General features: G+C 39.5%; 1 protein-coding gene across 18 annotated transcripts in view; it reads right to left on the bottom strand.

The window, feature by feature from the left end:
• SOX5 (SRY-box transcription factor 5) overlaps positions 1–27,947 on the bottom strand; it is an 895,980-nt gene that overhangs the window by 332,709 nt on the left and 535,324 nt on the right. For 15 of the 18 annotated variants that reach the window (XM_089769671.1, XM_089769670.1, XM_075898182.2 and 12 more), the window contains one exon: positions 10,798–11,029. In XM_089769671.1, coding sequence (XP_089625797.1) covers positions 10,798–11,028 — 231 coding nt within the window. In that variant the 5' untranslated portion in view covers position 11,029. The remainder of the gene's footprint in view (positions 1–10,797; positions 11,030–27,947) is intronic. The other 3 variants (XM_075898209.2, XM_075898192.2, XM_075898199.2) reach the window with 1 other exon arrangement.

Raw genomic sequence — 27,947 nt, 5'->3', positions numbered from 1 at the left:
CAGTGGGTCTCTTCACACTGCCTCTACCTACAGGCACTGCCTCTGCAGTTCCCTCTGGCTATGTCTAGACTGCACGCCTTTTTCGACAAAGCCTCTAGAGTACAATCAGTATGGTTGACAAAGCAAGCTGCTTTTTCGAAAGAGTCAGACGCTCTCTTTCGAAAAAGCACAGTTTGCATGCAGTAGCGCCTTCTTTTGAAAGAACACTTTTGAAAAAAGGCGTTATTCCTCGTAAAATGAGGTTTACCACTGTCGACAAAACTGCTGCGTTCTGTCAACTTACTGTCGACAGAACGTGGCGGTAGTGTAGACGCAGGTATAGTTTGTCGACAAAAGTTGGCTTTTGTCGACAAAACCCTGTAATCTAGACACACCCATTGATTTCAATTCCCAGTCTATAGGAGCTGTGGAGCCAGCACTGGAGGCAGGGGCACAGACCTCCCCAGCCCTCCCAGGACCTGCAGGGACATGCCAGCTATCTCTCAGGGTGTGTCTAGACTACAGAGTTTTGTCGACAAAACTATACCTGCGTCTACACTACCGCTGAGTTCTGTCGACATAACGTCGACAGAACTCAGCAGTTTTGTCGACGCTGGTAAACCTCATTTTACGAGGCATAACGTCTTCTGTCGACAGAGTTCTGTCGACAGAAGGTGTTATTGCATGTAAGGTTGTGTCTAGACTACAGGGTTTTGTCGACAAAGAAGCTTGCTTTGTCGACAGAACTGAATGTAGTCTAGATGCTCTTTGTCGACAGAAGCTTTGTCGACAAAACCCTGTAGTCTAGACGTACCCTCAGAGTGGTGCAGGGCTATGCCGCTGGATTTTTTAGAAGCCTAAAAATCTCCGAGTTTGGCTTCAGCAGCCTCAGGAAGATGGAGCCTGATTCTAGGAGACTCCCAGTCATTGAACACAGGTTTGGTGTGTTGCGACTCTGAAGCAATGTTTAACCGAGGCAGCCTACTACATTGTGGAACAGCTCGCATTTCTGGGTCTAGTTGGTGTGTAGCACTGGGCAGAGTACGGTGCAGGAATCCATTCCTGAACTGTCAGAGGATTTTGTCCTCTCTGTAATATCCCTATCATTTCATGTCTTCAAAGATCCAAAGAGGTCTACAAAGAGCTCTAGAGGAGTCATTCACCAAGGCGACACATTAAATAAGTCCCCATGCCAGCATAAGGGTCCATGCAAGTAGATCTTTTTGCAGCACCAGGACCTTAACATTTCAGGGGAAGGAATTTTGCTGTCCTTCATGCACCTTCTATCATGCTCAAAGTGTGTTAAATAATGAAAATGGCACGATGTAAAACTTTTACTGGTACTTGTTTAGAATAATCTGTATACAATCTTGTTGTTTCTTCAATTCAGACTGTGGCCGATAAACAGTTAATCTTGTTTTAGAGCCATCTTGTCCTGAGGCTGGCTTGAATTTTCAAAGCATAAAGAATGGATGTTGAAGTAAACACTACTTTCACAGATAATGATAGCATTGTTTATGGCACTGTGGCAAAGTCATCCTTGGATAAATTAGGCACAAACTCTAGTCAGTTATGTCCAATTGCTTTATCTTGTGATGTTAACTTCACAAGATTCATTGAGGTTGCTGTGCTTACACAACAGAGAAGATGCCGGTCTGCTCACATGTACTGCATTTAAACGGTAATTAGGAACCACACACTTCACGTCTTTATAATAAAGCTGGACAACAAATACAGGCTAATCAGCTTAGGTAAACCTGAGGGTGACACCAATCCAAAATTTTGCAGGATCATTTTTACTTGACAGAGGAGGTTTGGTGTTCTTCACATTTAACTAAAAATACTTTTTTTAGAGCTGGTCCAATGGCGCAGCAGTATGGCATTTTTTTCTATTGGGAGATGGTTCACATGTCTTCAGGATTAACTGGCCTAAGACAGGAATGCACACTCAGACATGCACATGTTGGAATTTTGAGTCTGTATTTTGCCAGAGGCCCTTCTTCTGCCATGATAGTTGTATAAAATTGTATAAACCATTTAATCTAAGAATATGATGGAGAGGAAATTGACATTTTACTGATAAACCTAAGACAAAAGGAAGTAGTTAGTTCAGAGGGGGAATAAAAAAACATGGTTGGATGATATGATGGTTAAACTGCCAGCAGTTGCCTAGAGCCATATCTGTATTAATACTCTCACCATTACCACCACCTCTGGCGCTGCAAGTATTAGCAAAGGGAGGAACATTTAGAAAAATAGATATCTAGGGTAGACAGAGTCTAAGGAAGGCTAATTTGTAGAACTCGGGAAAAAGTTTTTAAAGGGAGCAGGACGAGAAAAGCAAAATAAAGCAAAATAAAGCAGAAATGCAGAAAAGCCCCCGCTGTCGGCAGAACCGCAGCTACACTTTACTTTCACTTTCTTCAGTGAGCCTGATCGGCACAGCGTCGGAACGTGAGCATGCAAATGAGGCACGGGATATTTAAATCCCGGGCTCATTTGCACTTCCGGAGTGCTTGATTTGCATCCCTCTGTTGGCAGAGGGATGCAGTCTAGACACAGCCTTAGGGGACTCAGCTAGCTGTTAAAGAGAAGAAATGGCACAACAGAACCTTGCAGAACCACACAGGTGATGGATTTGGGTAACAGGAGGTGTTGTTCATAGTCATTCTCAGGCTTCCAGTGGAAAAGAAACGGTTGGACCCATTATAGTGCAATGCCATCTACTTCAGCGGTGTCATAAACCTAGGTCAGCAACAACCTTATGGTTACTGAGTTATAGCTCCTAATCCATTGCCATGAAAAGATTATCTGTCAGTGCCCCAAGGGCTTTCTCCATGCCCAGGTATGACCCTTTAGCTTACCATCAGATTTCATGTGTTGCTGAAGCTTGGCTGCCCTCGCAGTCTCAATGAGTTTGCCAAGGCATGGAGAGTTCAACGTAGGACATTAATTTGAAATGTTTTTGGCCTTCAGGGTTGGGTTTTTGACAGTTGGAAGGGCTGCTGCTCCTTTCCCTGAGAAGGTTGAAAGGTTCATTTCGCTGAAGGTGTTAATAATTGCAGTTAGTAGAATGCCTAATTATTCTCCATTTGCTTTCCCTGTTCAGGGAAGAGACAGATCTGTTTCACAGATGGTGGCTCAGCTATTCATGTAGCATGTCTGTACCTAGTTCAGGTCTGTACATTTTTCAGCTGTATGAATGAATCAGGTGTCTGCTAGTATTTATGTGAGAAGTTAAAATGAAGGCTTTTTCTAATATTAAGTCACTGAATTGAAGGGTAGGTGTGGCTACAATTGCAAACAATGGATACCCATGAGTTCCCACTGCTTCTATAAAACAAAGGTGTTTACTTTTCAGGTGATTATTTTCTGCTTAACTGATTTCAAATGGCTCTATTTAAAAACACATGTTCCACACTAAGGCTATTTCTATAGTATGGACACTACAGGGGCACAGCAGTTACAACTGCAGCTGCATCGCTGTAAGCTCTCCTGTGCAGCTGCTCTATGCCGGCAGGCAAGAGTTCTCCCACCAGCAAAATTAAGCCGCCCCCGAGTGGCAGCAGCTATGCTGGCAGGAGAGCATTTCCCACCCATCCAGTGCTGTCCAAGTTGATGCTTCTGTCAGTAAAATTTTGTTGGTGGGGGGCAGAGGAGGAGATTTTTTTTCCCCCACACCTCTGACGGACCAAAGTTTTGCCAACAAAAAGGCTAGTGTAGACAACCTAAGATGTTCCTCAACACCAACCTGCCATTCCCCCAAACATACAAACACATGCCACACAGCCCTCTCTGATTTTGTAGCCATAAAAAGAGAGGTCACCCCTCTGCACAAATTTCAGAGAATTTACAAATATCAAGGTTGGATTCAGCTACTTATATTTACCATTGTATGTACACTTCTAGCCCTTTTGTTTCAAAGTTATCCTGGGAATTTTGTTTATAGTGATTTCCCTCCATAATCAGGAATTGTCCTCTAGAGACCCAGACAAGCATTTTAACGCCTAATCAAACCATAGCCATAAGTCCCTTGCTTTGGAAATGGGGTCAGTTCACAGTGGTTGGTGAGAAGTTGCTTCCTTCACTGGCTGACACCACTGGAACACCTCAGATTTCAACCTGACTGCCTCTCAGCCAATTGTTTTTGCTAGGATAGTACATCTGTGACACAATTTATGTGGCCACTGTCCAGAGAGGCAATATGGCCTGGTGGACTAAGCACAAGGCTGAAAGCAAGGGATTCCTATGTGACAAAACTGCCTCTGAATCCCTCTGTGGCCTCAATTTCTGCCTTTGTTGACCCATGTGAAAAACTAAGATACTGTATCTGGTTCACCTTCCTTCTCATATAGGTTTTGTGATAATTAATTCATTGGCATTTGTAAAGCACTCTACATGTGCAAATAGATCTTATGTATAGCAATACAAGGAGCACAAATGAAGAGAAACAGAGGAATACAGCTTTAACAGAGGACAGACAAAGGCTAGTAAATTAAATACAGTGGCAATACTCTGTGTGCTGTACATACCAAGTGCACCTAACCTCCCCAACTTCCATCACTATTGGTCCCTCTGGATTAAATGGAATTGTCTAGGACAAGGACTGTACTGTGTAACTTCACAAGTCACATGATCAGTCCTAACTGATTCTTCTTCACATGTCCTCATTTCTGAAAGCCTAGATATAGTTCTCTGAAACAATGCAAATGTAAAGATCGAAAAGATACAAACCTAGAATTATATCTATGGAAACAGCTTTCATTTGCTACTTTGCAATGACATTTATAATGCAATGTTTGTAACAGTGTATTTTCGTGCTATGATAAATATCAATTTATCATAAAAAGAGTAAGGAGAAAAGAAAAAAAAAACCATAAAACAACCTCCCTCCCCTAGACAGATGCAAACTCATTGCCATTTTTGTTTTGTTTTAATTGAACTAGGATTGTTTACATAAACTTGTCCAGTTCTTACAGAAACAGTTTATATCTTAAACTGTGAAAGTAGGAGGAGCAAGAGATAGAGACAGAGAGTGTAATAATGCTATCTACTAACAATTTTATACTGCCACATTGCACATATAGCTTTTAAGCTAGCTTTATCTGAATCTTTGTGAAGCTGTTCTCTGTGCTATTAAATTGAGTACATTCCACGTTGTTCAAAAGTAATTACACTTTTGTCTAGAGTGTAGGAGACTGCTCTCCCCAAACAATGAAATTCTCATTATTAGAGCAGGCACAATGACTGCACTGGTGTTCACAACACTGTGCATTGTACCATCACAATAACTTATCCTAAGCTTGGAAAGGTACATTGGAAATTTAAATTTTTCTAAAAGTAACGTATAAAAACTATTTTCCACAGTATAATTAGGGTCTTATTTTGACTTTTTTAAAAGCTATACACATACATCTTTCCATCCTCCACACAACTTCTGAGTAGCAGCTGCAGTGCACTGGCTGCACATTGTTTTGGCCCAAGAACATTAAAAAAAAGTGTGTATAACCACTGATCTATTGGCAAAGTGTAGGTCAAGATGTATGCACAAAGGCAAAATATGAGTCTCTTTTTTTTTGAACAAGTAATATAGCCTTCTTAATATCAACCAAGTTTCTCAAAATACTTTCCAATATATGCAGGAAATTACTTTCTGCACTGAACACAGTTACTTCTAGGGTCAGACACTGAAGGTATGTAACAATGCACAGCAACATTTCAGGCCAAAAACTGAAGGACAGGATTGGATCCAACTGAAACTGAGGAGGTGATGTAGACTGGCAAACGTAGTTACCCAAGTGAAATACGACTAGGACAATGGCCCAAACACATCTGATCTTTCCGAAAGGATCTTTTAACATCAAGAGGTCAAAACTCTTGATTTTACATCTCATCTAATTTTTTAACAGTATTCTGCCATCAAGACATAGTCTTTGACCTTCTAGAGAATAATCATCAATATGTCTACAGTACAGTAGCTCCATTATTATGCTCTGAATCCTTCCACTTCTTATGTGTAGCTCCTGTGGTCACTGCTGATGCCCATTACTACTCTTTGTAGATGGCAAAGCTACATTGTAAATATGCACATGACAACTGTAAGGCAGATCAATTATAATTAAATAAAAAATCCCAGAACTTTTTGTCAGAGAAGGGCCAAATGATTCCAGTTATATTAAGGTACTCCAGCTTTGAAAAGGGGAGGCCTACAAAAGAGACAGAAATGCACAATTTAATTCTGCAATGCATTTCAAAATTAGTTCTAGGTTTACTATTAACTTTCTAAAGAGGGCCTCTATATCTTTTGCCTCTATACAAAACAAAGAGCCAATCTTGTAATTTCTTTTCTTGAGTGTTTGGCTTGGATTCTGACAGTTTACCCTTTTTCAAGAGCATGGATCAAACTTTTCATATTTAGAATTATCTATTTCCTTCTTTTTCCCTTAGCATCCACTCATCTCAGTTCTTGGCTGCAGTTACTTTAATTGGAAAAAATGTGTTTGGGTTTTCTTTTTCAAACCACTATAATCTTTTGTCATTTTCTCTTGGATCGTCCTAATCTGGCTTGGATAAAAATGTCTGGCAGATGGAGGAATACACAGCTAGTTTCTTCCTCAAACAGGAAGAATTTTGAGGTGGTTTTGCATACTTTTCAGAAAAAAGCCTTTCTTTGGTTTATGTCCTGCTTCTTAGGCTATGTCTAGACTGCAAGCCTCTTTCGAAAGAGGCTCTTTTGAAAGATACCTTCGAAAGAGCCTCTTTCGAAAGAGAGCGTCTAGACTGCACATTGAACTTTCGAAAGAGCGGCTTGCTTTTTCGAAAGAAAGCATCCAGTGAGTCTGGATGCTCTCTTTCGAAGAAGCCCTATTTACATTGAAGAACGCCTTCTTTCGAAAGAGGAACTTTCAAAAGAAGGCGTTCTTCCTCGTGAAATGAGGTTTACCGCCATCGAAAGAAAAGCCACGTTCTTTCGATTTAATTTCGAAAGAACGCGGCTGCAGTCTAGACGCAGGTGAGGTTTTTTCGAAAAAAGGCTACTTTTTTCGAAAAAACCCCTGAGTCTGGACACAGCCTTAGATGTACTGGAAGATATGGAGATGAAGGTCTACAACTCCTCTGAAGATCTGTCTGAGTCTAGAGAACTCCCTCCTTCTCTGGAGTTGTACCTTCCTGTCCTATGGACCTATGTCTCTGCATTGAAATTCAGATAAGGGAGTTTCCAGGACCTGGGCTAAGGTAACAGAGTTTGCTCTTGCTCAGAAAAGTAAATCCCAGTCAACTTCATGCTGTTCAAGATGGCTTAGCTGTGGCTTTACTTTTGCTGGTTTTGCCTCCTAAGCTACAAGCAGGTTGTAGGCCCAATGTAAAAGACTTGGGGACATTCTGATGCCAAAATACCTATTTTCTTCAGAATCATTCTTCAGAATTTCTGAATATCTTCCGTGAGACACCACTGAAAGACTAAGCAGACAGCACACAATTTGTTCAAGAGAGGTGCAATGAGGTGGGAGAGTCTTACGACATGGGCTTAAGATTGCTTAGATATTTGCCCAATGATGGTCTGGTTTTGACTTTTAATTAGACTTAGCAGAATTTGATTTGTATTTAATTCTGTCAGATAATCTCAGTTTATTTTTAAGCATTTTTTATTTTTACGGATTTAAATTTTCCATAGTTGCACAGGATTATGGAGGGGGAAGAGGTAGATTAGACAATAATTATTTAATAACAGACGTTGAGATTCAAAATGTGAAAGCTTTATAAACTGTCAACATCACGTATCAAATTATACCAAGCAAACATCTTTAAATCAAACTCCAATAAGTTCCCGTGCAGCTTTCCTTACTTTACCACTTGGTAAATTCTGATAATCATCAATGGAAATATTTTGTCATTGATTTGTGTGTGTATGATGAGAGTGACATTTACTGATAAAAACGGAATCCTTCCAAGCCTACCTATAATATACTGGAGATATCCTAAAAGATATATCCTGTGAAGACCAGCATATAGCTGGAAAATGAGACTGCCAGGATTACTAGCAGAATCAGTGAGTGTAGTATAAAAGCTGTTAAAGAAGGCAGGGCTGCTAGTGGTCTCCTGATAAAACAGCACTGGACTATACTGTATCTGTGTGCACACTTGGATTTACTTCTCAGAGACAGTACCAAATCATATAGGAACAGTTCAAGCAGTGAAAACATGACCAAGGCTCTATGGGGATGGATCTAGTAAGTGCTGATCACACAAGTTAAACCCACCTACAAGTTGTCAGAGCTCTGTGCTCATGCTTATTCTCTGCAGGATATTAAAAGTGGGAGGGAGAGACACAGGGAGGGGGAGAAAAGGGATCCAATTATACCTCTGTTGCTTATTTGCTCTGATCACTTCACGCCCTCACCTACTTGGAAGGCTATTTTTTTTCAAGATGCTGTTTATTTCAGCTGGGAGATTACAAAGATGTCATGTATTGGACATAAACTAGAACTTCTTTCCCATGTCAGGATAAAAACCAATCCCTTGTCCCCATTCACACAAGTGAAAATCAAGTGCTTCAAATGCACACACCATCAATACATTCTGTACAACAGAACTGTCTGAAATGGGCAGTATATAAGTATTATTAGAAAATAAAGTACATAGTTTTGGTGCTCAATTAAGGCCAATGTCAAGCAGGAAGTCACAACAGATGACCCTCCTAACCTCAGAAATCAAATCTATGACCAAATAAGAGCACAAGTCAGTTAAACTATAGATGAATGTTTCAGCAATGTCCAGATAGAATACACTTGCTGGGCTCCTTAGAGGCCAAGGTACATTTATTCATTTAGGGTACGTCTACACTAGCCCCCTAGTTCGAACTAAGGAGGCTAATGAAAGCGACCGAAATTGCAAATGAAGCGCGGGATTTAAATATCAATCTTGTATAGCACCTCAGCCCAGGATAGATGCTTTCTCAAATATTTAAGAGTTATACCTCAGGTTTAACTGTTAATTTGAACTAAGGGGTTTATCTCGGAATTGCGCTTCTCTGCTGCGGGCAGACACAGCAGTTATTCCGGGCTAGTCAGTTTCCAAATGGCAACCACTAATGAAGTGCGGGATATTTAAATCCTGTGCTTCATTTGCAATTTTGGTCGCCCTTGTTAGCCTCCATAGTTCGAACTAGGGGGCTGGTATAGACGTACCCTTAGTACTTGTTTCTCTACTATTGAAGTCTATGGAAGGTATGACTCTGAATTCAGTGTCAGCAGAAAATATTTGAGAAAGCATCTATCCTGGGGTGAGGTGCTATACAAAATTGAAAAACAAACCCATAAAGCCAGAGTATTTTAAAGACAAAGGCTCTCACACCAGGCCAAAGTACACAGTAGTATTATAGTACAGTCCAATGTACCTTTGACTTTAATAGCTCATTAAGGAATAACATCTGCACAGCACGTGTGGTGGAGGATCAGAAGAAACAAGTTAAAAAAGCATAATAGCATCCCTGAGCAATTTTCCCCACAAGGCTGTTCTTCAATTTTAAGTTACAAGACAGCAATACAAAATTAAATGGAGGAAAAAAAGGAAGAGAGATAAGCAAGGTTCCTCTCTGCCCCCCCCCCCCCCCCCCCCCATCTAATAAAGCAGCTGTAGTGGGTAAACAGTCCCTTTTTCAAAAGGGCAGGGGAAGAGGGAAGAAATCCTAACACTTTTTAATGTATACCTTGTTTCACATCTCTTATGAGCTATAATAGCTTAAATAGAACTACAGAGTTGTTCCTGGCTTTTGTGATAATAAACTTGTACTTATTGTATCGTTAATTTTTAAAAAATCAGAATGTATACAGGACCAAAAGTTATCTTTATTTAAAGTAAAACTGCGTTAATTTAACCCCCCTGAAAACTGTGGACTAAAGCAAAGTTATTCGTATTTTCACAGGCAAATGCTGTGCAAACATCTTCCCAACATAGAACTCTGCCAATATATCTCATATCTGGATTTAAATACCACCATCATTTTCTATCTCTATTAAAATATGGAATACAATATTCTAAACTAATGGTCCAAACACTTTAGCTTACAATTAGTGAGACTGCAGTATCATAGTGGAACATGAGAGTGGGTTTTTTTCGTTTGTTTGTTTCTAAAACAAGCCCAGTTCTGGGTTTCCAATAAACTGCTAATTTTGGTGCATTGGATCAAAGTCTATGAGGTGGTTTAGTGAAGTGTACATATGGTTGCTAGAAAGAAACCAACATACTTGTAAGCTAAGTGAGGATTTGAACCATGGCCTCCTGATGTGGAAGGCTGTCAATAAGAAAATTAATACATTCATATATAAGTAATTAGAGTATGGAAGAAATACATCAACAGATCCAACTTCAACTTTTAAAAACAACAAAATCCAAGGTTATCCTTTTTTATCCTCTTATGCCTAAATGTTACATTGACCTCCATGTATGGGCTCTGTTCCATATGCTAGGCCAAATATTGCTACCACTAATCATGCTCTAAATCCAAAGTATCTCCTAGTAAACATATACTCTGGATTTCTATAATTAAGAAGAAAATGTAGTGCCCTCTGTGCTAAAATATCCAGACAAATGTTAGATGAGAAAAAGTGAAGTTTGATCTTTAACAGAATGATTTAACATTGGCAGTGGAGGTGGAAGGCAATCCAGCTAGGTCAAAACTTTCACATTATTGTAATATGTTCTGTACGTGTGACTATGAAGAGTATACTGTATAAAGGACAAATCTGGATGCCAAGCTATTGTAGGCGCACAAATCAAATAATGGGTGTAAGCACAATAGTCCATGAGCCAACCTACCATTGTGTTGTGCTGAGAAGTGGGAGTCCTATGGCCACAACTCTCTTGCGTCAACAGAGAAACTGGCTGAAATTCCTCAGAGTGAGGCTTGTTGGGAAAACTCACATGCAAGGGAAGGTGAAAGGCTGGGAGCCCGTCACTCTCCTCTTCTTCCACTTTCTGTCTGCTTGTCACCATGGCTACCTCTCCATCTGCTTCCCCATACGGAGAGGCTGGTCGCTTGGAAGACATCCTGGAAGGAACAAAAGAGGAGAAAATAATGAAACCTCCAAATAAATCCTTAATGCCGTCATTGTGTGGTTAGGGGCCATTGTAACAGAAATGCCTTTTTTGTGCTGGCAGAGAGCAGGAAACCATCCAAATACCACTGCAAAGCATACACAATCGGGAACAATGGCCAAGCAGGTAGCAACAGAACAGTGCTTGTTTGTTGTGAGAATAATACACTAATACAGCACACTCTTGTATTCCAGCTTCTTAAACATGAAAATTCACCTAAGAATGCTGTATAATGAAATACAAATCTTTTTAAAAATACCCCATCTAGTTTTACATTTTGCAAGAGCCTATAGAATATGGATCGTCTCCCAATGTAAACTATCATCAACTTGGCTTTTAAGGGACAATATTCTGTTTTGCTCTAATGATATCCAAGAAAGTAAAGTAAAATTAAAAAAAAATCTCACTTTCAAGTTACAAATGTTGTGTTTATAAAACCACCTATCAAACTGAAGGATAAAATATAGTATTGTTGGAAGAAACTCATAAGCTTCAAAAGTCTGGCATTGATAAGCATTGAAACATTTGGATTCTTAAACTATCTACACTGCATGACATGAAAAAATTGGTTTCTAAACACTGAATGAAGAATCTCTGTCAAGATAACCTGTACTTCAGTTTACAATTGAATCAGAAGAACTGCAAGAGCAGAATATATGGAAAACACAGAAAAACCATACCCACACTTTCACTCAAAACTTGACTCATCCCCAAAATGTTCACAAAATAGTTGTTAAATCTCACACCCTTCTGCATCCCCTGTTTACAGAGGAAACCAGAAAAACTAAAATCTCATGAGAAAAACTATATTCATCATGGTATTTCCATCCAAACCAAGCAGTAATAAAAAAGCTCAAGAGAGAGCCCAATCCCATGAATTTTCCAACCTGGTTTTCAGAACAGTGTGTTCCAGATAAGTATCCAAACACTGGGGACTTACCCAAACCTTCTGAGGTTTGCCATCACTAATCAATTTACCACTGTTCTTGAAAACCAATGCGTGTGTGTGGCATAATAGGCCTGTGTTCTAACAAGCGGCATCTGTAGTAAGGAATGGAATCAAAAGCCAGAAAGAACGGATTTTAGAGCAGGAATCCATTCAGCCAGGATATAATCATGAGGGGAGGGCAGGGAGAGACAAATAAACCAGTTATATTACTAAGACCAATAATGAAAAATGGACATTCATGAGTAGAAAAGTGAACATTATTGTAAATAAAAGTTATATGGAGAAGCTGATCTGAACAGTAGAATAGAAGACTGCTGCTCTTCCAAAGTGTAGCAATTATGATTCTAATTACACCTATTTTTATACTTTCCAGTTAAGACCTGTTTCAAAAGCCCAGCAGCCTCTTGAACCACATGTTGGGCTGCTGTGATGTGAAGCATGTCCATACGATTTGGCACATTGAGTATGAAATGGTTCTTAGCAGCAGTCAACTGGGTTTCAAAACAAACAGCAACTTTAAACACTCTTTTGTTGGGACTTATTTTGCTTTTAATGATCTCATTTTGTGTTCTGCCTGCTAAGCCACGTTAGATTATATTAAGAAATCTCAGACCTCCCAAAACACCCCACCAGGACCTACACACTTACTTGCATGTTTCCAGTTCATCTGAACACTTTCTATTATGGAGAGAAACAGCATGCATTTTCTCTGAATGTTTGTCGTATTGCAACAGACTTTCACCTTATATAGTTCACATTAATTCTTATTTTCTAGACTCTCACATCTTCATGCATCCTCAGGATCATGTGCATACAGACAGTTTACTAGATAGACCCCTGCCCCCCGCTAACAATCCTGTTTTCTTGGCTAAGATACTTTAAGATCTTACGGTAATGTCTGAAGTCCCTGGAACCTAATTCTCCTGCAGCAGCATCCATGTGAGTTACTCATATTCCGCAGCAGAAGAGACATACACACCTATGTTTAAATTTCCAAAGGTGATTTTGACTGCCTGTTTTTGGTTTGAAATGCCTTAAAAAGACATTTTTTTAGAAAGTCTTTTGTCTGAATATCAGAGCCCTTTATGGTATTTCAAGTTGTCATCCAAAAATTGAGGCAGTCAGAACTTTTGAAAATGTAGGGCCTAAATTTTAATGTCATGGAAAAATACTGTCAGCTATTGTCAACATTTTCCATAGTGTTCTACATTGTGACCCTTTTATCCACAGTTAGGATCCTTTTTCTGAAATGAGGCCCTCTTCCACATACTCTGCTTCCATATAACCTAAGTTGTGTGAAAAACTTTTAATGGTGTTAACGCAGAATAAGTGCAAATAATGTTACACACTTCCACAGTGTAGTAGGGAGAGGGGAATCTGACTAGCATTTTTTTCCTTCTAATACCATCCTTGAATATATGGTTCACATTACAGTGCCGAATTAAGTTTACCAGGATTCATCCTCACCTCCTGCTGGCCACTGCTTCCAAAAGGAACAATGAAGTTCTTACAGAAAAATATAAAGAAAGGGAGGGGATTGGGAAGAGACAAGGGGACACATTCTTATTTATTTTTAATGCAGAATACTTTTTTTTTCTTTTTTTTTGTCCACAACATCATGGGCCCAACTCTGTACCACAGTGCAAAGGAAAGAGAGCACAAGAAACTTTCTTCTACTTTGGCCATCGCCCTAGGGTTGCCAGATAGTTTAACCAAAAATACCAAACATCCCCTCCCCCTCCCAATAAAAAAACACCGGGGGAGGGGGGGGGGAGAATTCTGTTGAGAGGAAAAAAAGGAGGTGGAGGCCAGTTGTTGAGGAAAAATATGACCCCAAGCAAAAAAATAAATAAATAAAATAAAGCAGCATTAAAACAGCATAGCCCCTTTAAGTGTATGCAGAGTCAGAATAGGGATAGGAATAGGAGAGGTTGAGCGCTAAGACCCAGGGAAGGCATTGATTCCTCTTGTTCAGGTCTTTTAGGCTTTTTGCCAGCAGCCATCTTGTTTTCTTGGTCAAGCCAGAAGGGAGCTTCCCTGTGGAACCAGGTAAGCAGGGGATCCGGGGGTGAATCCAGGGCCAGGGGCTGGGCCGGGTTGATGAGTGTGTCGTAGGATTGCCAGGAGTCTGGTATTTTCATCTCCTGGAAGGGAAAAAAAACCCAGAAAATACCCCCAGATATTTTAGATGTCTGGTATTTTCTGAAATTTTTTTAACGGATAGGAGGCAAAAATACCAGACTGTTCAGGTCAATACCGGACACCAGGCAACCCTAAATCACCTATAAGATCAGGTCACATTTGCAATAGCAACTATGCTAAGTGTCTGACAGAGAGCAAGGACTGCTCTCCTTCTGGTTTACTCACCCTAATGGAAGAACAACATACAAATGAGTAAGTGCACAGTCCTGCTTCCAGTCTTCACAAGAAACTATCTGCACCACTCTCAGGTTCACTCTCTATACACCTATCATGTGTGACCAGGGATTTCACGGTTGAATTGTGTCCAACTGGCAGCTGGGCTACGACCTGCCCTATTCTTGAATCAATATAAATCTGTTATGATTTGGCCCTGTAATATCATTACCACCACCCTTAGTATTTAATACCAATTCTGTACTATAGAATAGTATTTTCACTACATATATGTAGGAAATTCACACAAGTGACGACAAGACATTAAAATGACTCCAAACTGAAACCCCATCCTAAAGGACAAAGAATGTTAAAGGCTATAGCAGCAGAAAGCATCAAATTGTTGATAGATTCATGGGCAGAAAACAACATGATGTAAAATGAATTCCTTCACAGCTAATCTTTTCATTACTTCCTCAGCTTTATTAGTCCCTCTTACAAATTTTTAAAAACTCCCACCACTTTACATCTTTGAATTCTCTCTTTTTTTCCTCAGATTTTGAACATATTAATTTTCTTATTGGGCTACTTCTAGGTATTAAGTGAGAGTCCCGTATCTTGCACACAAGTAAAGTTGACCTCCAGTTATAAATAACAGTCAAAGAAAAATGTCTAAGTACATACTGTTATTGCTCAAAAACAGATTATCTTTTAGCGGGTCTATGCTTTTCCTTATTTTTTTTAAATTAGGTGTGGCAAAAAAAATACTTATATAACACAAAAATGCAAGCATCTTGGGCCAAACCCTCTCAGCTGAATAGATATTCTTCTCTAAGCTTTGGTTCTTGGTGTAAATTGTATGTTCATACAGAGAGCAAAAAAATAGACACAGTGCAGTTCAAGGCAGCTAAATAATATACCAAATTCTGAGCTTGGATGCACACCTCTCATTGAAATCAAACAAAATTTGGTCAGTATGATAGTATAAATACAGGAAGTGAATCAGAATTGAATTTTTGCCCATCACCAACTTGATTCTACCCATTATAAGTACAAGACAAAGCAATACAGTATGAATTTTTACTGAGTTCACTTAGATTCAGTTTTAAGCGATTTGTAGAGACAGCCTTGAGTTGAATCCATGTTTGATCTGAACTTGTCCAAATACTAACGTGCAACTGAGGATTTTGGTTTGATATTGCACTCCAGATATTCCACCCAATGCTAATTCATTTAATGGGACTCTGTTTTTTAGGAAATACATCTTGGTTTGGTAAGCAGAAGATACTATTAGCAGATCTACCTTTTCATCATGTATAAAAAAATAATTTTGCTGTCAATGGTTAAATTTTTTAGTTCAACAAAATCTTATTATCCTAACTCATGATTGGCTAAGATCATAGATTTTTATCATAGAATAATAGGACTGGAAGGGACCTCAAGAGGTCATCGAGTCCAGCCCCCCATCCTCAAGGCAGGACCAAGCTCCACCTATGATTATCAACTCTGCATGTGAGCTATCTGACAGCAGTAGGTTCTTCATTCCTTCGGCTCCACCTGGCCATTCACTCTCCCTCAATTTATCACCTATTCTTTGTAAATCAATAGCACCAGGATTTCATCCTTAAAGTCAAGAGGAGTTTTGCCACTGTCCTCAGTAAGAGCAGGATTTTCCTCCAAGAGAATAAATGCTATGTTACATATAAATGCAACACTTTCACCTCCACTACAGGGAACGCTAGTTCCAGACAAACCACTTACCCACACCAAAGAATATGAGTTAATTTCTTCTAAATACATTGTATATTCCATTCAATAAATTCAGGTTTTTCCAACAGGCTACAACTTCGAATGGAGGCCCATTTAAAAATCCCCCACTATATTTCAATTTGCTCATTTGGTTTTGGATCATTTGATAAGTAATTGCATACCCTAAATAAATCCACAGAGGCAGCCAATATTCAAGGAGATGGTGCCCTCTGGTATATAACCAGCATCAATCCCAATTCAATCGCTTATGCCATAAAATTATGAAACTCTAATCTTGTTACATTCAGCAAAACATCCCAGAAATGTTTCAGATATCCACAAAGGCTTTTGAAGAAATGGCTTATCCGTGTCTTTAAAAGTGACAAACACAGATGTGTCAGGAGAAAAAGATATGAGACTGTAAATCTTAAATTGTTGGGGAATTAATTAAGGGATTCATCAATCATTACATAGCTAACACCACATATAGAAAGCCAAAATCCCGTCAGCTGCCACAACCTACAGCAATCTACAGGTTAAAAACTCCCAAAGTCCTTCTGTTCTGACTATTTATAAATGACTTTGTATAATCTAGCATTAAGACCTGTAATTATAAAACAGCATTAAAACAGGCCTGCATAGTTATGGATAATTATAGCTGGTACACTTTTTAAAGAAATAAAAAAGCGTTTCCATTCAAATGCAGGCTTTGCTTTTTTGACAGCTCCAAGTCCACAGGATGTAGAGATGATTTAAATTGTACGTCAAAATTTTGACTGTGCGAGACTTTTTCTTTTTCCCTTATCAAGAAAGGCATTGTTGTTTTCTCACCATAACCAGGCATGACAGCGCCTGACTGCAGTCTTATAACTAGTTTCCAAATCAGCATGAAAATGCTCACCTCCTGAGTTTCTTTTACTAAAAGCTAAGTCCTTCTCATCAGCAGAGTTAAAACACCCATACCCTTTCTATGGATAGTAGACAAAAAGCTGCATTTGGGGGCAAGAACGGGCACGGAAAAAGAGTATCAAAGTTCCCACCTTCTGCAAGAATTTAGGGGAGAACTCAAACTAATAAGGAAGCAGTCACATGAATCCACTCTCTAAGGGGCTGATCCCAAGCTAATTGATATAAGTGAAAAGACTTTTATTGATTTCAGAGGTGGATAATGACTGCATGAGACGAGAGAAGAGCAGAGACCACTGTGGAATTTACAGAGGCATTTTCCTTTACTAAGTGTAGCACTCTTATAAGATGTTCAATGGGGAGTCCTTGGAGACTTGCTTTTTGCAAGAAACAAGTATAGATTATTAGAGTTTGGACAGCAATGTAACATTATTAATGCATAGACACACAGGTAGTGACAGTGCAGGATTCCCCACATGCTCACCAACCTCTCTCACCTCTGATCATATTGGGATGTGAGAAAACAGCCTCATTCAAGCTCTGGCTTCTCTGTAGGAACTCTCAACAAGGGCAGCAAATGTATGTCAATGATGGTGGTCATTTTGCCCCCAAATCCTCCCTGTTTACTTACACTAAGTAAGTAGTACCATCCTAACCAAACAGCCCTATTCATTTCTATAAGAGAAGCTGTGTCATGAAGTTATTACTCAACATCAGTGAGGGTGGCAAAATCCAGCATTTTGTTCCACCGGGAACTGTGCTGTTGTAACCCACACACCTAGTACTATGGCACTGTACCATGCAGTGGCACCTAGACCACAGAAACAGATATGAACAAGAGACCTCTACAGCATGGTTTGAGAGCCAACTGGCTTTTAACTGAAAGGGAAGAGGCTCCTATACTAAGCTCCAGAGGTCCCAGGTTCAAATCCACCTGGTGGCGGTTATACTGTGATTGCAGTTTCTTCTGCACAGGTCAGTATAGTCTGATGGGTCTGTCCACCATCTCAGAGACAGCTGTGCCCAACTCTATCTTTAGCCTTCAACGCAAGTTCTCTTATACAGATACAAAAAATGTAAAAAGATAACAAAAGCGACAACCCTGACTTGGACTGATACTGCAGGATCCTCTGTCCCCCGCCAGTAGCTCAAGGCTCACAGCCCTCTCTTAGTCTCTGGGGGAAGCCATCCACTGCTGCTGAGAGATGTGTTTATCGGTACCTCCTATTACAGAGCTGGGTCCTCCACTTATATCTTCCAGCTGGGAATCAGAGCTACTCATTAGCTGCATCTGCTGATACCTAACCCATGCCTGCTGGTTTTCTCCTTAGGCCAAAGCTTGCTGCTCCCTGATTCTGCAAGCCCTTCAAAAAGCATTGGATAGACTTCAGAGGGTAACCGTTTTGAGTTATTTGCTGTCCTGCTTGGAATTTTTCTGTGGCTAAAACAATGGAAATAAAATCTCTAATCAATAAAAATGTGTGCAAAAGACTTAAGAGGAAAAATATGTCTTGGCTGTCGCTCACATTAGAACAGTCTCTTACAGTAAAACTCCATTGGTCCGGCATCCAATGCTCCGGCACTCCTGATGGTCCGGTACCATCAGGAACCTCGAAGTGCTCCAGCTGCCGGACAATTGGAGCTGCTCTGTGCCTGGCTTCCCCGATTCCGCTGAAACTGACCAGCGGCTGATTCCAGAGGTGCTCTGCCCCGGGGTTCCTGGAATCAGCCTCTGATCAGTTTCAGCAGCAGCTGAATTGGGGATGCCTGGGGCAGAGCAGCTGGGGTGCTCCCGGGTTGGTCCCGTAGCACCGCCCCTCAGTGCTGCAGGACCAACCCTACAGCACCCCAGCTGCTCTGTCCTAGGCATCCCCAAGAGCAGCTGGGGTGCTGCCGGGTAGGTCTCGAAGCGCTGAAGGGCGGCGCTACCGGACCAACCTGGCAGCACCCCAGCTGCTCTGCCCCAGGTGTCCCCGATTCAGCTGCTGCTGAAACTGACCAGCAGCAGCTGAATCGGGGATGCCTGGGGCAGAGTCCGACTATCAGAAGGGGGGGGCTATGAAAGGTCTGGGGTGGCATCCTCCCCCACCCCACTCCAGACCCCTCATAGCCTCCCCTTCCAATAGTCAGGCATATCTGATAATCCGGCACCCCCTGGGTCCTAAAGGTGCCGGATTATCAGAAGTTTACTGTAATTGCTATTTTCGAAGAACCTATCAACCACCACCATCTTCAAATGCATACATGTTACAAACCCTTTTTTTAAATAAAGTTTTGAATGGTTTTAAAACTATATTCCCCCAGGTGATACCAATTACCACTATATTTAATTTTGCTGAATGCTTTCCAAATTTATTCCTGGTATGTTCACTTCCTCTTCTTTTTTTCAAAACTTTACTTCAGGCTTGGCCTTGTCTGATGGATAGATTTTTTTTCTTGTGTTTTGTTTTGTTTTAAAGTATGAGCAAAAATTGTTCAGTTGGTTCTGAGTCAGAGCAAGGTGTGTGTGTGTGGGGGGGGGGGGGATGGAGAGAACACCCTTTCTCCATTAAAAAAAAATGCATTTTAAATATAACTGCCCTCATGCCAAAACAGCTATGGAAAGACAGTTAATATTTATCCTATTTTCTCTTCCTGAGGAGACTCACATTTGAGCATCCCAAGGGAACATAGTTTCAATCTGACTGCAGGTATAACTATATAGTCAAAACTTTTCCATCAAAACCTTTTGTAACTACAAAAATTATCCCACAAAGTGTCTACTTTATTACATGTTTTTTTATTAGAAAAAAAAATTGAAGGTGTGATTAGAGAAGAGAGAGAGGAATCAATAAAGAATTGAAAATTTCCATTGAACGAACACACACACACACACACACACACACTTGTTAAAATTTTCCAAGGGAGGAAAAACATTATCTGAGTAGCTCTAGTATAACCCTTTGGGGAAAATTGCATGCTGCATATGCACAGTATGTTATTCAGAGAGTTTTCTGTTGACCTTGTGAGACATACAGCTAATAAAAGGCTGTGCTGTATATATGGCTAACCTCGTTATAAAGTAAAATGGTTCCTGCAGCTTTGCTGAGGCTAAGAGTCCTTGCCTCAACCACTGTGTCCTTTGTAAAGTGATGAAGGAGCTCTTAACAAGAGGACAAAATCCACTCGCCTACTGTAGACCTTATATAGTTCTTTATTCATCTGTAGATCTCAAAGAAAGGTATGTACTTTGCCTAGCTGAGGCACAGCAATTGCTTAAGTGACTTGTGCAACATCACATAGCAAATAAATATCAGTTTGACATCTGCCAAATTTACTAGGCTGCAATGCCTTGTGCTGAATGTCAGTTAAAAGAGCTAAAATCTAACATAATACTTGCAGTACAGACAGAATATATATAGGACTGGATCTTACTTCTTCAGGTGGATGCACTTTAAAAGATCAAGCTTCAAAACTTGGGACTTTTACAGTGCTCTCAGCGAGAAAAAAGCCCAATATCCGAAAGCCTGCTACAATCACAGCAAATATCCAAAGTAATCGTGCCGTGTCAAACATGATGAACATCTATCAGCACAAACTCTGAAACAGCAGGATGCAGTCATTGTTGATGTTTCAAGTAAACTGAGCCTGATCACTGGCTTCTTTCATGCAAAGAGCCTCTGCTTGGATGATCTTGAATTAAATCAACAAGCTCACTTATTTTCTCATATGTCCTCTAAATTAGCCCTTGCCTCATTTTATTTTTTTATTGTTTATACCTCTACAGCCATTTCCCTCTTAATCTTTCCACTTAACAAGCATCTTATTGTCTTCTTTTTTCTTTGCCTTTTTAACATTCATCCTCTTACCGCAGTCAAAACTGCCGTTTTTGGTGTTTATATTTGTTTTGAAGTAATCAGCATTGCGCTATTCAGTGTCACAAACCCTACTATATTAGGGAAGCATCACTCTTCTGCCAGCTGAACTACAAATTTAAATCTGATCAAATAATTAGAGAAATAAAACACTGGCCACTTTGGAGATTTGCTGTAAAAACTACTTTTTTGACAACAATGAAAAACAGTACTTTTCAGTCAACCTCCAGTTTCAGAGTGGGAGAATTGTGCTGCATACTGGAACGAGTCTATCCATCTTTCCACACATGCGGAGATAGAAATCATTTCCATTTACATTAGTGTCAACTGCAGCACAACACTGAGTTAAGTCAAGTCTTCTAAAAGTCTGACAATTATGAATAACTTACTTATTATAGAGAAACATGAGCAAGTGTAGATTCACTGTGAAAGACTAGCTATTACTAAAACTTTTGACTCGGCACAATTTGGGGGGCTTACCCTTGCCCCTCTATAGTAATTGCTTAATCAAACAATTCTTTACAAGCATAATATTAAATGATGAGTAATGTTAGTTAGAATCAACATTAACAGCAACAATTTTCAACCAACAGAAGCCTTGATTTCAGTATGATGAGCCATTCTTTTGACTCTTGAAATCTTGCCAGATACTGCCAGCTACCCCAACCATTCCATGCTCTCAGATTCATGAAGCTATTGCTTAATACTGTGATTTCCAAACAAACAGCTGTCCAGGTTGAAATCCTCCCCTCGCTCCACCTAAATACACACTGAAACCATCTTATTTTAAAGGCATTTTTATTTTTTTTAAGTCATAACCTTTCCTAATCAGAGGTCCTTTATAACCAGAAATGAATTTGGAACATTAAAATGCACAGAAACATTTCTAGAGTTTTATTCTATTTTGTTCTGATGTGGTTTCACATCTGAGTTTAATATGAATAGTTTCTGTTGTATTTGTGTGTAATTCTAATAAACATACAGAGACAAACTATATACACAAAGTCTTCCCTGACTGCATATTATACACACATACTAACTACTTTTGCACCTTAACTATAGGTTTTACTCTGACTATAGTGATATAAATGCCACCTCTAAGTTGCATTCATATCTATGAGATTTACAGAAGAAATGTATAGCACTCGAGTGACAACTATATATGTGAGTGAAACACAAATTAAAAAAGGGTTAAAAATGTGTGTACATGTGCATGTGCATAGACAACATCCATAGTCTGATCCTGCACCATTCAAATTAATGAAAAGTTTCCTATGGACTTAAATGGGAACAGGATTTTGGCCTCAATGCAGATCTTTTGTATTTATTAAAATTATAGATTTCAGGAAGAATATCACTTCAGTTAAAGTACCTAAGTGTTTTCATTCTAAGATGTCATTTTCAGTTTTTTATAACATTTATGCTTTTTTGAAACCTTCTGAACTGATATTTGGCAAGTACTTTCTTAGCCAAATAGCAAGTATTTCTGGAAAGACCGAGGAGGAAAAAATCATTCAAGCCAATTCTGAGAACAAAGTAAATGGGAAAAATATAATTTCCATCCATTATGTTAAAAAATATTGCTGGTTTTTTAATAACTGTTGGTTTTTTAATATTGCATCCCAGCATCTTGAGAAATCTTGAAATCTGGAAAGGAGACAGGTCTTAAGTCCTTAGATGTGCCTTTCAGAAGTTGGTAAAAATATTGCAATTTGTGAAATGTATGTTTAAATAACAAAAAATTTGCTCAGACACACTGAATTTTGTAAAGCAACAGATTAGCATCTTCCACATATTCCACTAGTTTTTTGAATGTGTCTCTTAACATTATTCACAATTATGCCTCTTTTCCTCTAATAGGGGGCTTGCTTATGGAATAAAATAGAAAGGTACCTGGAATAAGACCAGGCTCCTGTTTCATTAACTGCACAATGTTCATGACGAGCTGAACATGCTTCTATTAAAGTCTTCATTTTTCTTTTCAAAAGTCATAGGCAATTACAACAAATACAATGTGATTAGCCAATGAAAGACTCTATGGCAATGCATATACCCCTTCTGGTTAGGGTTTCAATTACACAAGAATCTTAATTTTGTCATTTTCTGACTTCTGAGACTGATATTGAAACCTCACTGTTTTCATGATTGCATGTACTTCCACACTTATATGCACAGAACCCTACCAAATTCACAGACACGCAAAACATGTTATAAAGCATGAAATCTGGTGTCCTTGTGAGCTTTTACCCTAAACTACACAGATATTACCAGGGAAAACCAGCATCTCTCCAATTGGGGGTCCTGACATAAAGGGGAGTTTCAGAGGGAATCACAAGGTTATTTTAAGATGGTCACAGTATTTCTACCCTTATTTCTACCACTGCCTTCAGAGCAGGGCAAATGGAGAACAGGATTAACCCTGTGCCCAGCTCTGAATGCAGCAGCTGGCCAGCAGCAGTGCAGAAGTAAGTATGGCAATACCATACTCATTTTGCTCTTACTTACTGATGCTTTCAGAGCTGGATGACCAGAGAATTGCAGCTTCTGACTAAAGGCTCAGCTATGCAGGCAGCAGCACAAAAATAAGTATGCCAATGCCATACCATGCCATTCTTACTTCTGCTCACAGCGGTTCTGCGTTCAGAGATGGATTCTTGGCCAGCAGTGACCATTCTCCAGCTACCCAGCTCTGAAGGCAACGTTGATGCCAACAATGCTGCAACCCGCCTCCCCAAACTCTTATAGAAGCCCTAGCCCACAAAATTATAATACTGTGGAATTTCAGATTTAAATATAATGTAATTTTCCATTTTAAAAATCCTATTACCGTGAAATTAACCAAAATGGCCCTACATATGCAACTGCAATCCAAAAATGTGCATTTGCTCCCACTGACTTCAATGAGAACCATGCATGCATTTGTGGGCAATTTTGGGGGAATTCCTCCCCCCCCATAAACAAACAAGCAAACAAACAAAAGAAAGAAAAGTGGTGTGTTTATATAAACAATATGTACATTTAAATCTCTGTGTAACACACGTGGCTGTAAACATACCTTTCAAGCCAAGTTTCTGCCACAATAACAAACATTTGTAAAGGTTATAAACAGCTGAAAATGCCGCTGAAAATGTAAAAATGTACCTGAACTATAGGTGTTGCAGTGCTTATAATATATATCACATACATCAAATATCAAAATGTGAGACAGATCTAGAAATACTGTAAATATCCGCAAATATCTACTTGAGATCTCTGAGGAGCTTACCTTGAGCACTGGAAGAGTCTCTATTTCTATTTCTTTATAAAACGTGTGGAACAACCAACTAAAACATAGTTGTAAGAAGTGTCCACTTTAAAATGTTTCTCAGTAAAAGAAAAAAAAAGTTGAGGTCAGTATCTTTCACTCCAGGAAAACTCAAAGGAAATCTGCCATTCACCCTTCCATAGGTACTTTGTCTACCTTCATGTCTGTTGTTCAACAGCAATTCCCATAGAGCTCCACAAAGACCCAGCTGTATAAACCAATGCTTTCAAAGAACACAGTGAAGGGATGGATAAAACAGGGAGGGGTGTCTAACATGTTGACCACTGGCTGAGCTTACAAGGATAAAGGAGCCTTGATGGAGAGAAGTAATCATCTATTGCTGTTTGTTTATTTTACCTCCTCCGCCACATACTGGAAGCTTTTTTGTTTTTTCCATTACCAAAACCATACCCCCACTGAGAAGCCTTTGTGATCTAAAAGGGGCAGAGCCCCTCTTTCTTAACACTGGCAAGTTTATAGGCAAAGTCATTCAAACACATCTTAAAATAAACATTTGACTCCTTCCACTGCATCATACTGTCTACACACTGCCTTTCAAAACACTTTGTAAAATCAGTGTAAGAAATATACTTGGACTCGATTATTTTTACCAAGACTTATTAAAACATTGTAGCATTTCAAGATATACACTTTTGTGGAAGTCCAACTTAGAAGCAAGAGCTAAAGTTTTCTGAAAACAAAATCACACATGACACAGTGTAGTATACAAACTTTACTAATATAGCCATCCCAAGTGGTATGCCAGTTTTCGTACACAGTCATTTTCATAAATAACTCTTCAATGTCTCCGCTGGGGGAGCACCACTTTTACTGCAGGTGATTTTGAACCAGGATGTCCAGGTGCAAAATGGGCATCATAGCTATTATGAAAAAGTGTCCCCTAAGAAGAAGTGAAAGGATACTTTTGGCTTGATTGTCAGAGATGCCATGGACTTGCAGGTTTCATTGACATGAGAGCTGTAAGTGCTGAGCACCTCTGAAAACGTACTCATTATTAAAAAAAAAAAAAGTGCACAGATTTGGTGTTGGGCAGCGTTCTAGAACAACAGTCCTACGGACTTGACTCCTTTACTTTTCCATACAATAGGTACAGCAAACAAAGAAAGTCCTCCGCAAAGCCCGCCAGTGCGTCTCAGCCATGCCCTGGAAGGGTTGGGGAATAGGAAACAGTCAACTCTCCATACCAAGTCAATTCCTGGCTTCTCTACTGCACTATTGCAAAGGAGGCAGCTAATCACAGTCATTTCTGTGATGCAAATAAGTTTAAATTAGGAACTTGAGAAAGACCATGCACTTATTTCACACAGGCATTCAATATCACTAGTCCACTAATCACTTAAAATGTTTCCCACCATTTTGGGCTCCAGCAGGATCCAAACAACATAAAAGCTGCATTTTTCTGACACAAGACTCTTTAAATAGAGTACCACTTCAAGAGTACACCTTTTATAATACTCTCACACTGTCCCTCCAAATAGACTACAATTCAACTCATACTAGAGATGTAAAAAGTTAACCAAATTAACAAGTAGGGGCTGGAGCAGCTCTCCACCTGGCCTGGTCAGGGGGCTGCTTCAGCCCTGTGGGCCAACTGCAGTCAGTTGCTGCTCCAGCCGGCTAGCCAGAGTAGGCACTGTCCATGGCAGGGCTGGCCTGGCTTAGCCTATCCCTCCTCCCTCACCCCCCCCTCCCCCCATATCAATAACTTATAATCATTGAGTTCTTTTTACTTAAGATACTCATACTACTAATTAAATAGACCTTGACATGTGTTAACATTGTAATATCCATTTTTCAGGTGAATATACAAGAGGCATAGAGGCCCAATTCTGCTCTTCACAGAAGTAACTCCCCATGGGTTTAAATGCGTGTAAATGACATTAAAAAGAATAGGACAAAACTGGGAGTAGAACCCATGAGTCCTGATTCCCAGCTACCCCCTTGACAATTAACCATGCAGCTTCGCTACGCACACAAGAAAGTCAATGAAATAAAATACTGTAGAGATGATGGAAAGTTGGAAAGGAAAACAGACTTCCAAATCCTTCTCTGGGGAATTAATATGAAAGATGCAATAAAAGAAGGTTACTACGGCCAGATCTCAAGTCCATTCCAGTTCTCAATGATTCTGGTAGATTTTTAAAACAATGGCTGCCGTGGAAAAGGGTTGTTTGTCATTATGTTGCCTCCTGTGGCTAGCAATCACTCTTTCACGAGGTGGAGGCAGGGGATGAGCATAACCTTGAGCTTGTTTGGCTCTTATCTTTTGTTTAAATGTATCAATGCAACTATACTAGATTTTAACCTTTGGAAAATGTAAACATGATCTGAAGTCTCAAAGATTTAAGAACATTCATTTTGGGACATTTTCAGCTGGGTAGCATGCCTCTCGATCTGAAAATCAGTTTGCAAGGTGGATGAAATGCAGAGATCTACAGATGAGTTTTCCCACACAGAATTTTAGGAAGGCAGCCTGAAGATTATAGAATTCCACCAATTAAAAAACTTGTCAAATTTGTGTGTGTGTGGGGGGGGAGGTTTGATATCATTGTTCCTCCCCCACTTTCTCCCAGAAGGAGAGAGAAAAAATACAGACTGTGTGCAGACCCCCTATTAGCCATCCTCCCACCCCGTTGGATGTAGAATAAAGGCTACCCTAAAAGGTATTTAGGTGCCTAAAGATGCCAGGAGCGTTGTTGATTTTTCAAAAGTGCCATGCACCTAACTCCTATTGATTCCAATGTGAGCTAGGCACTTATACACTTCTGAAAAACCCACTAGGATGCTATCAGCATCTTTAGGCACAGGCACCTAACTACTTTTACAAAATGAGACCTACTTCTCTTCTCTATATTATTTATTCCAGAGCTTTTTATATGTGCATAATTACTTTTATCTTCAAAACAATTTACCAATATTAATGAATTCTCACACAGCCCCAGTGTAAAAAAATAAGCATCATTATCCTCATTTTGTACATTGAGAAACTAAGCAAGGAACCTTAAGTGGTTTGTCCAGCTCGACTGAGTTAAAGCAGGGATTAAGATATAAGAGATACACATTTGGTGCTCAGACATGACATTCTCTAAATCTTATCCTTGCAAACTATACTCTTTAGCCCAATTGCCTCTGTCTGCTGCTTGGTGATCAAGTATTTAATGAATGCAATAAAATGAAAATATGAACTCTGAAGCAGTGCTTCTTATTGGTCATGCCCCATTACTTAAACCTGGTGATAACATGTGCCTGTATGATGGTTTTCAATTTTATTATAGTCTCTATTTGCTCACTCACTTAAGATGTTTAAAAAAAAGTTGTATGGATTATCAGACAGTCTGAAAAGTTGACTGCAGAGCTCTTCTTCAAACACAGTCATTTTTGTCTTGCTAGCAAAAATAAAGTAAAAACCTTGAGTAGGTACTTTAACATTCAGATTATCCAAAGAACTTCTAAAGGAAAAGGTAACCTTTGTAAATTGTTTGTAATAATTTCCAAAATGATAGTTAATTATCAGCTGTTAGTGTTTCTTCCATCAATGACACTGTGAGATTAATTTATTTCACATGAAATCCACTACTGTTGATGTTGGCAAGCTGTAAAATCAACCATTTTTCAAAACAACAAAGTTACAAAAGTGGGCAGCAGCACAACTAAGTGGTTTGTATTCAGCTATATCTTACTGCCCCTGTATAAAACTATGGTACGCCCACATCTTGAATACTGTGTACAGATG

Source organism: Pelodiscus sinensis, chromosome 1 (genome assembly GCF_052426305.1).
Source record: "Pelodiscus sinensis isolate ZL-2025 chromosome 1, ASM5242630v1, whole genome shotgun sequence".
In the NCBI taxonomy this organism is placed as follows: domain Eukaryota; kingdom Metazoa; phylum Chordata; order Testudines; family Trionychidae; genus Pelodiscus; species Pelodiscus sinensis.
This window is presented reverse-complemented; position numbering and strand designations above follow the sequence as displayed.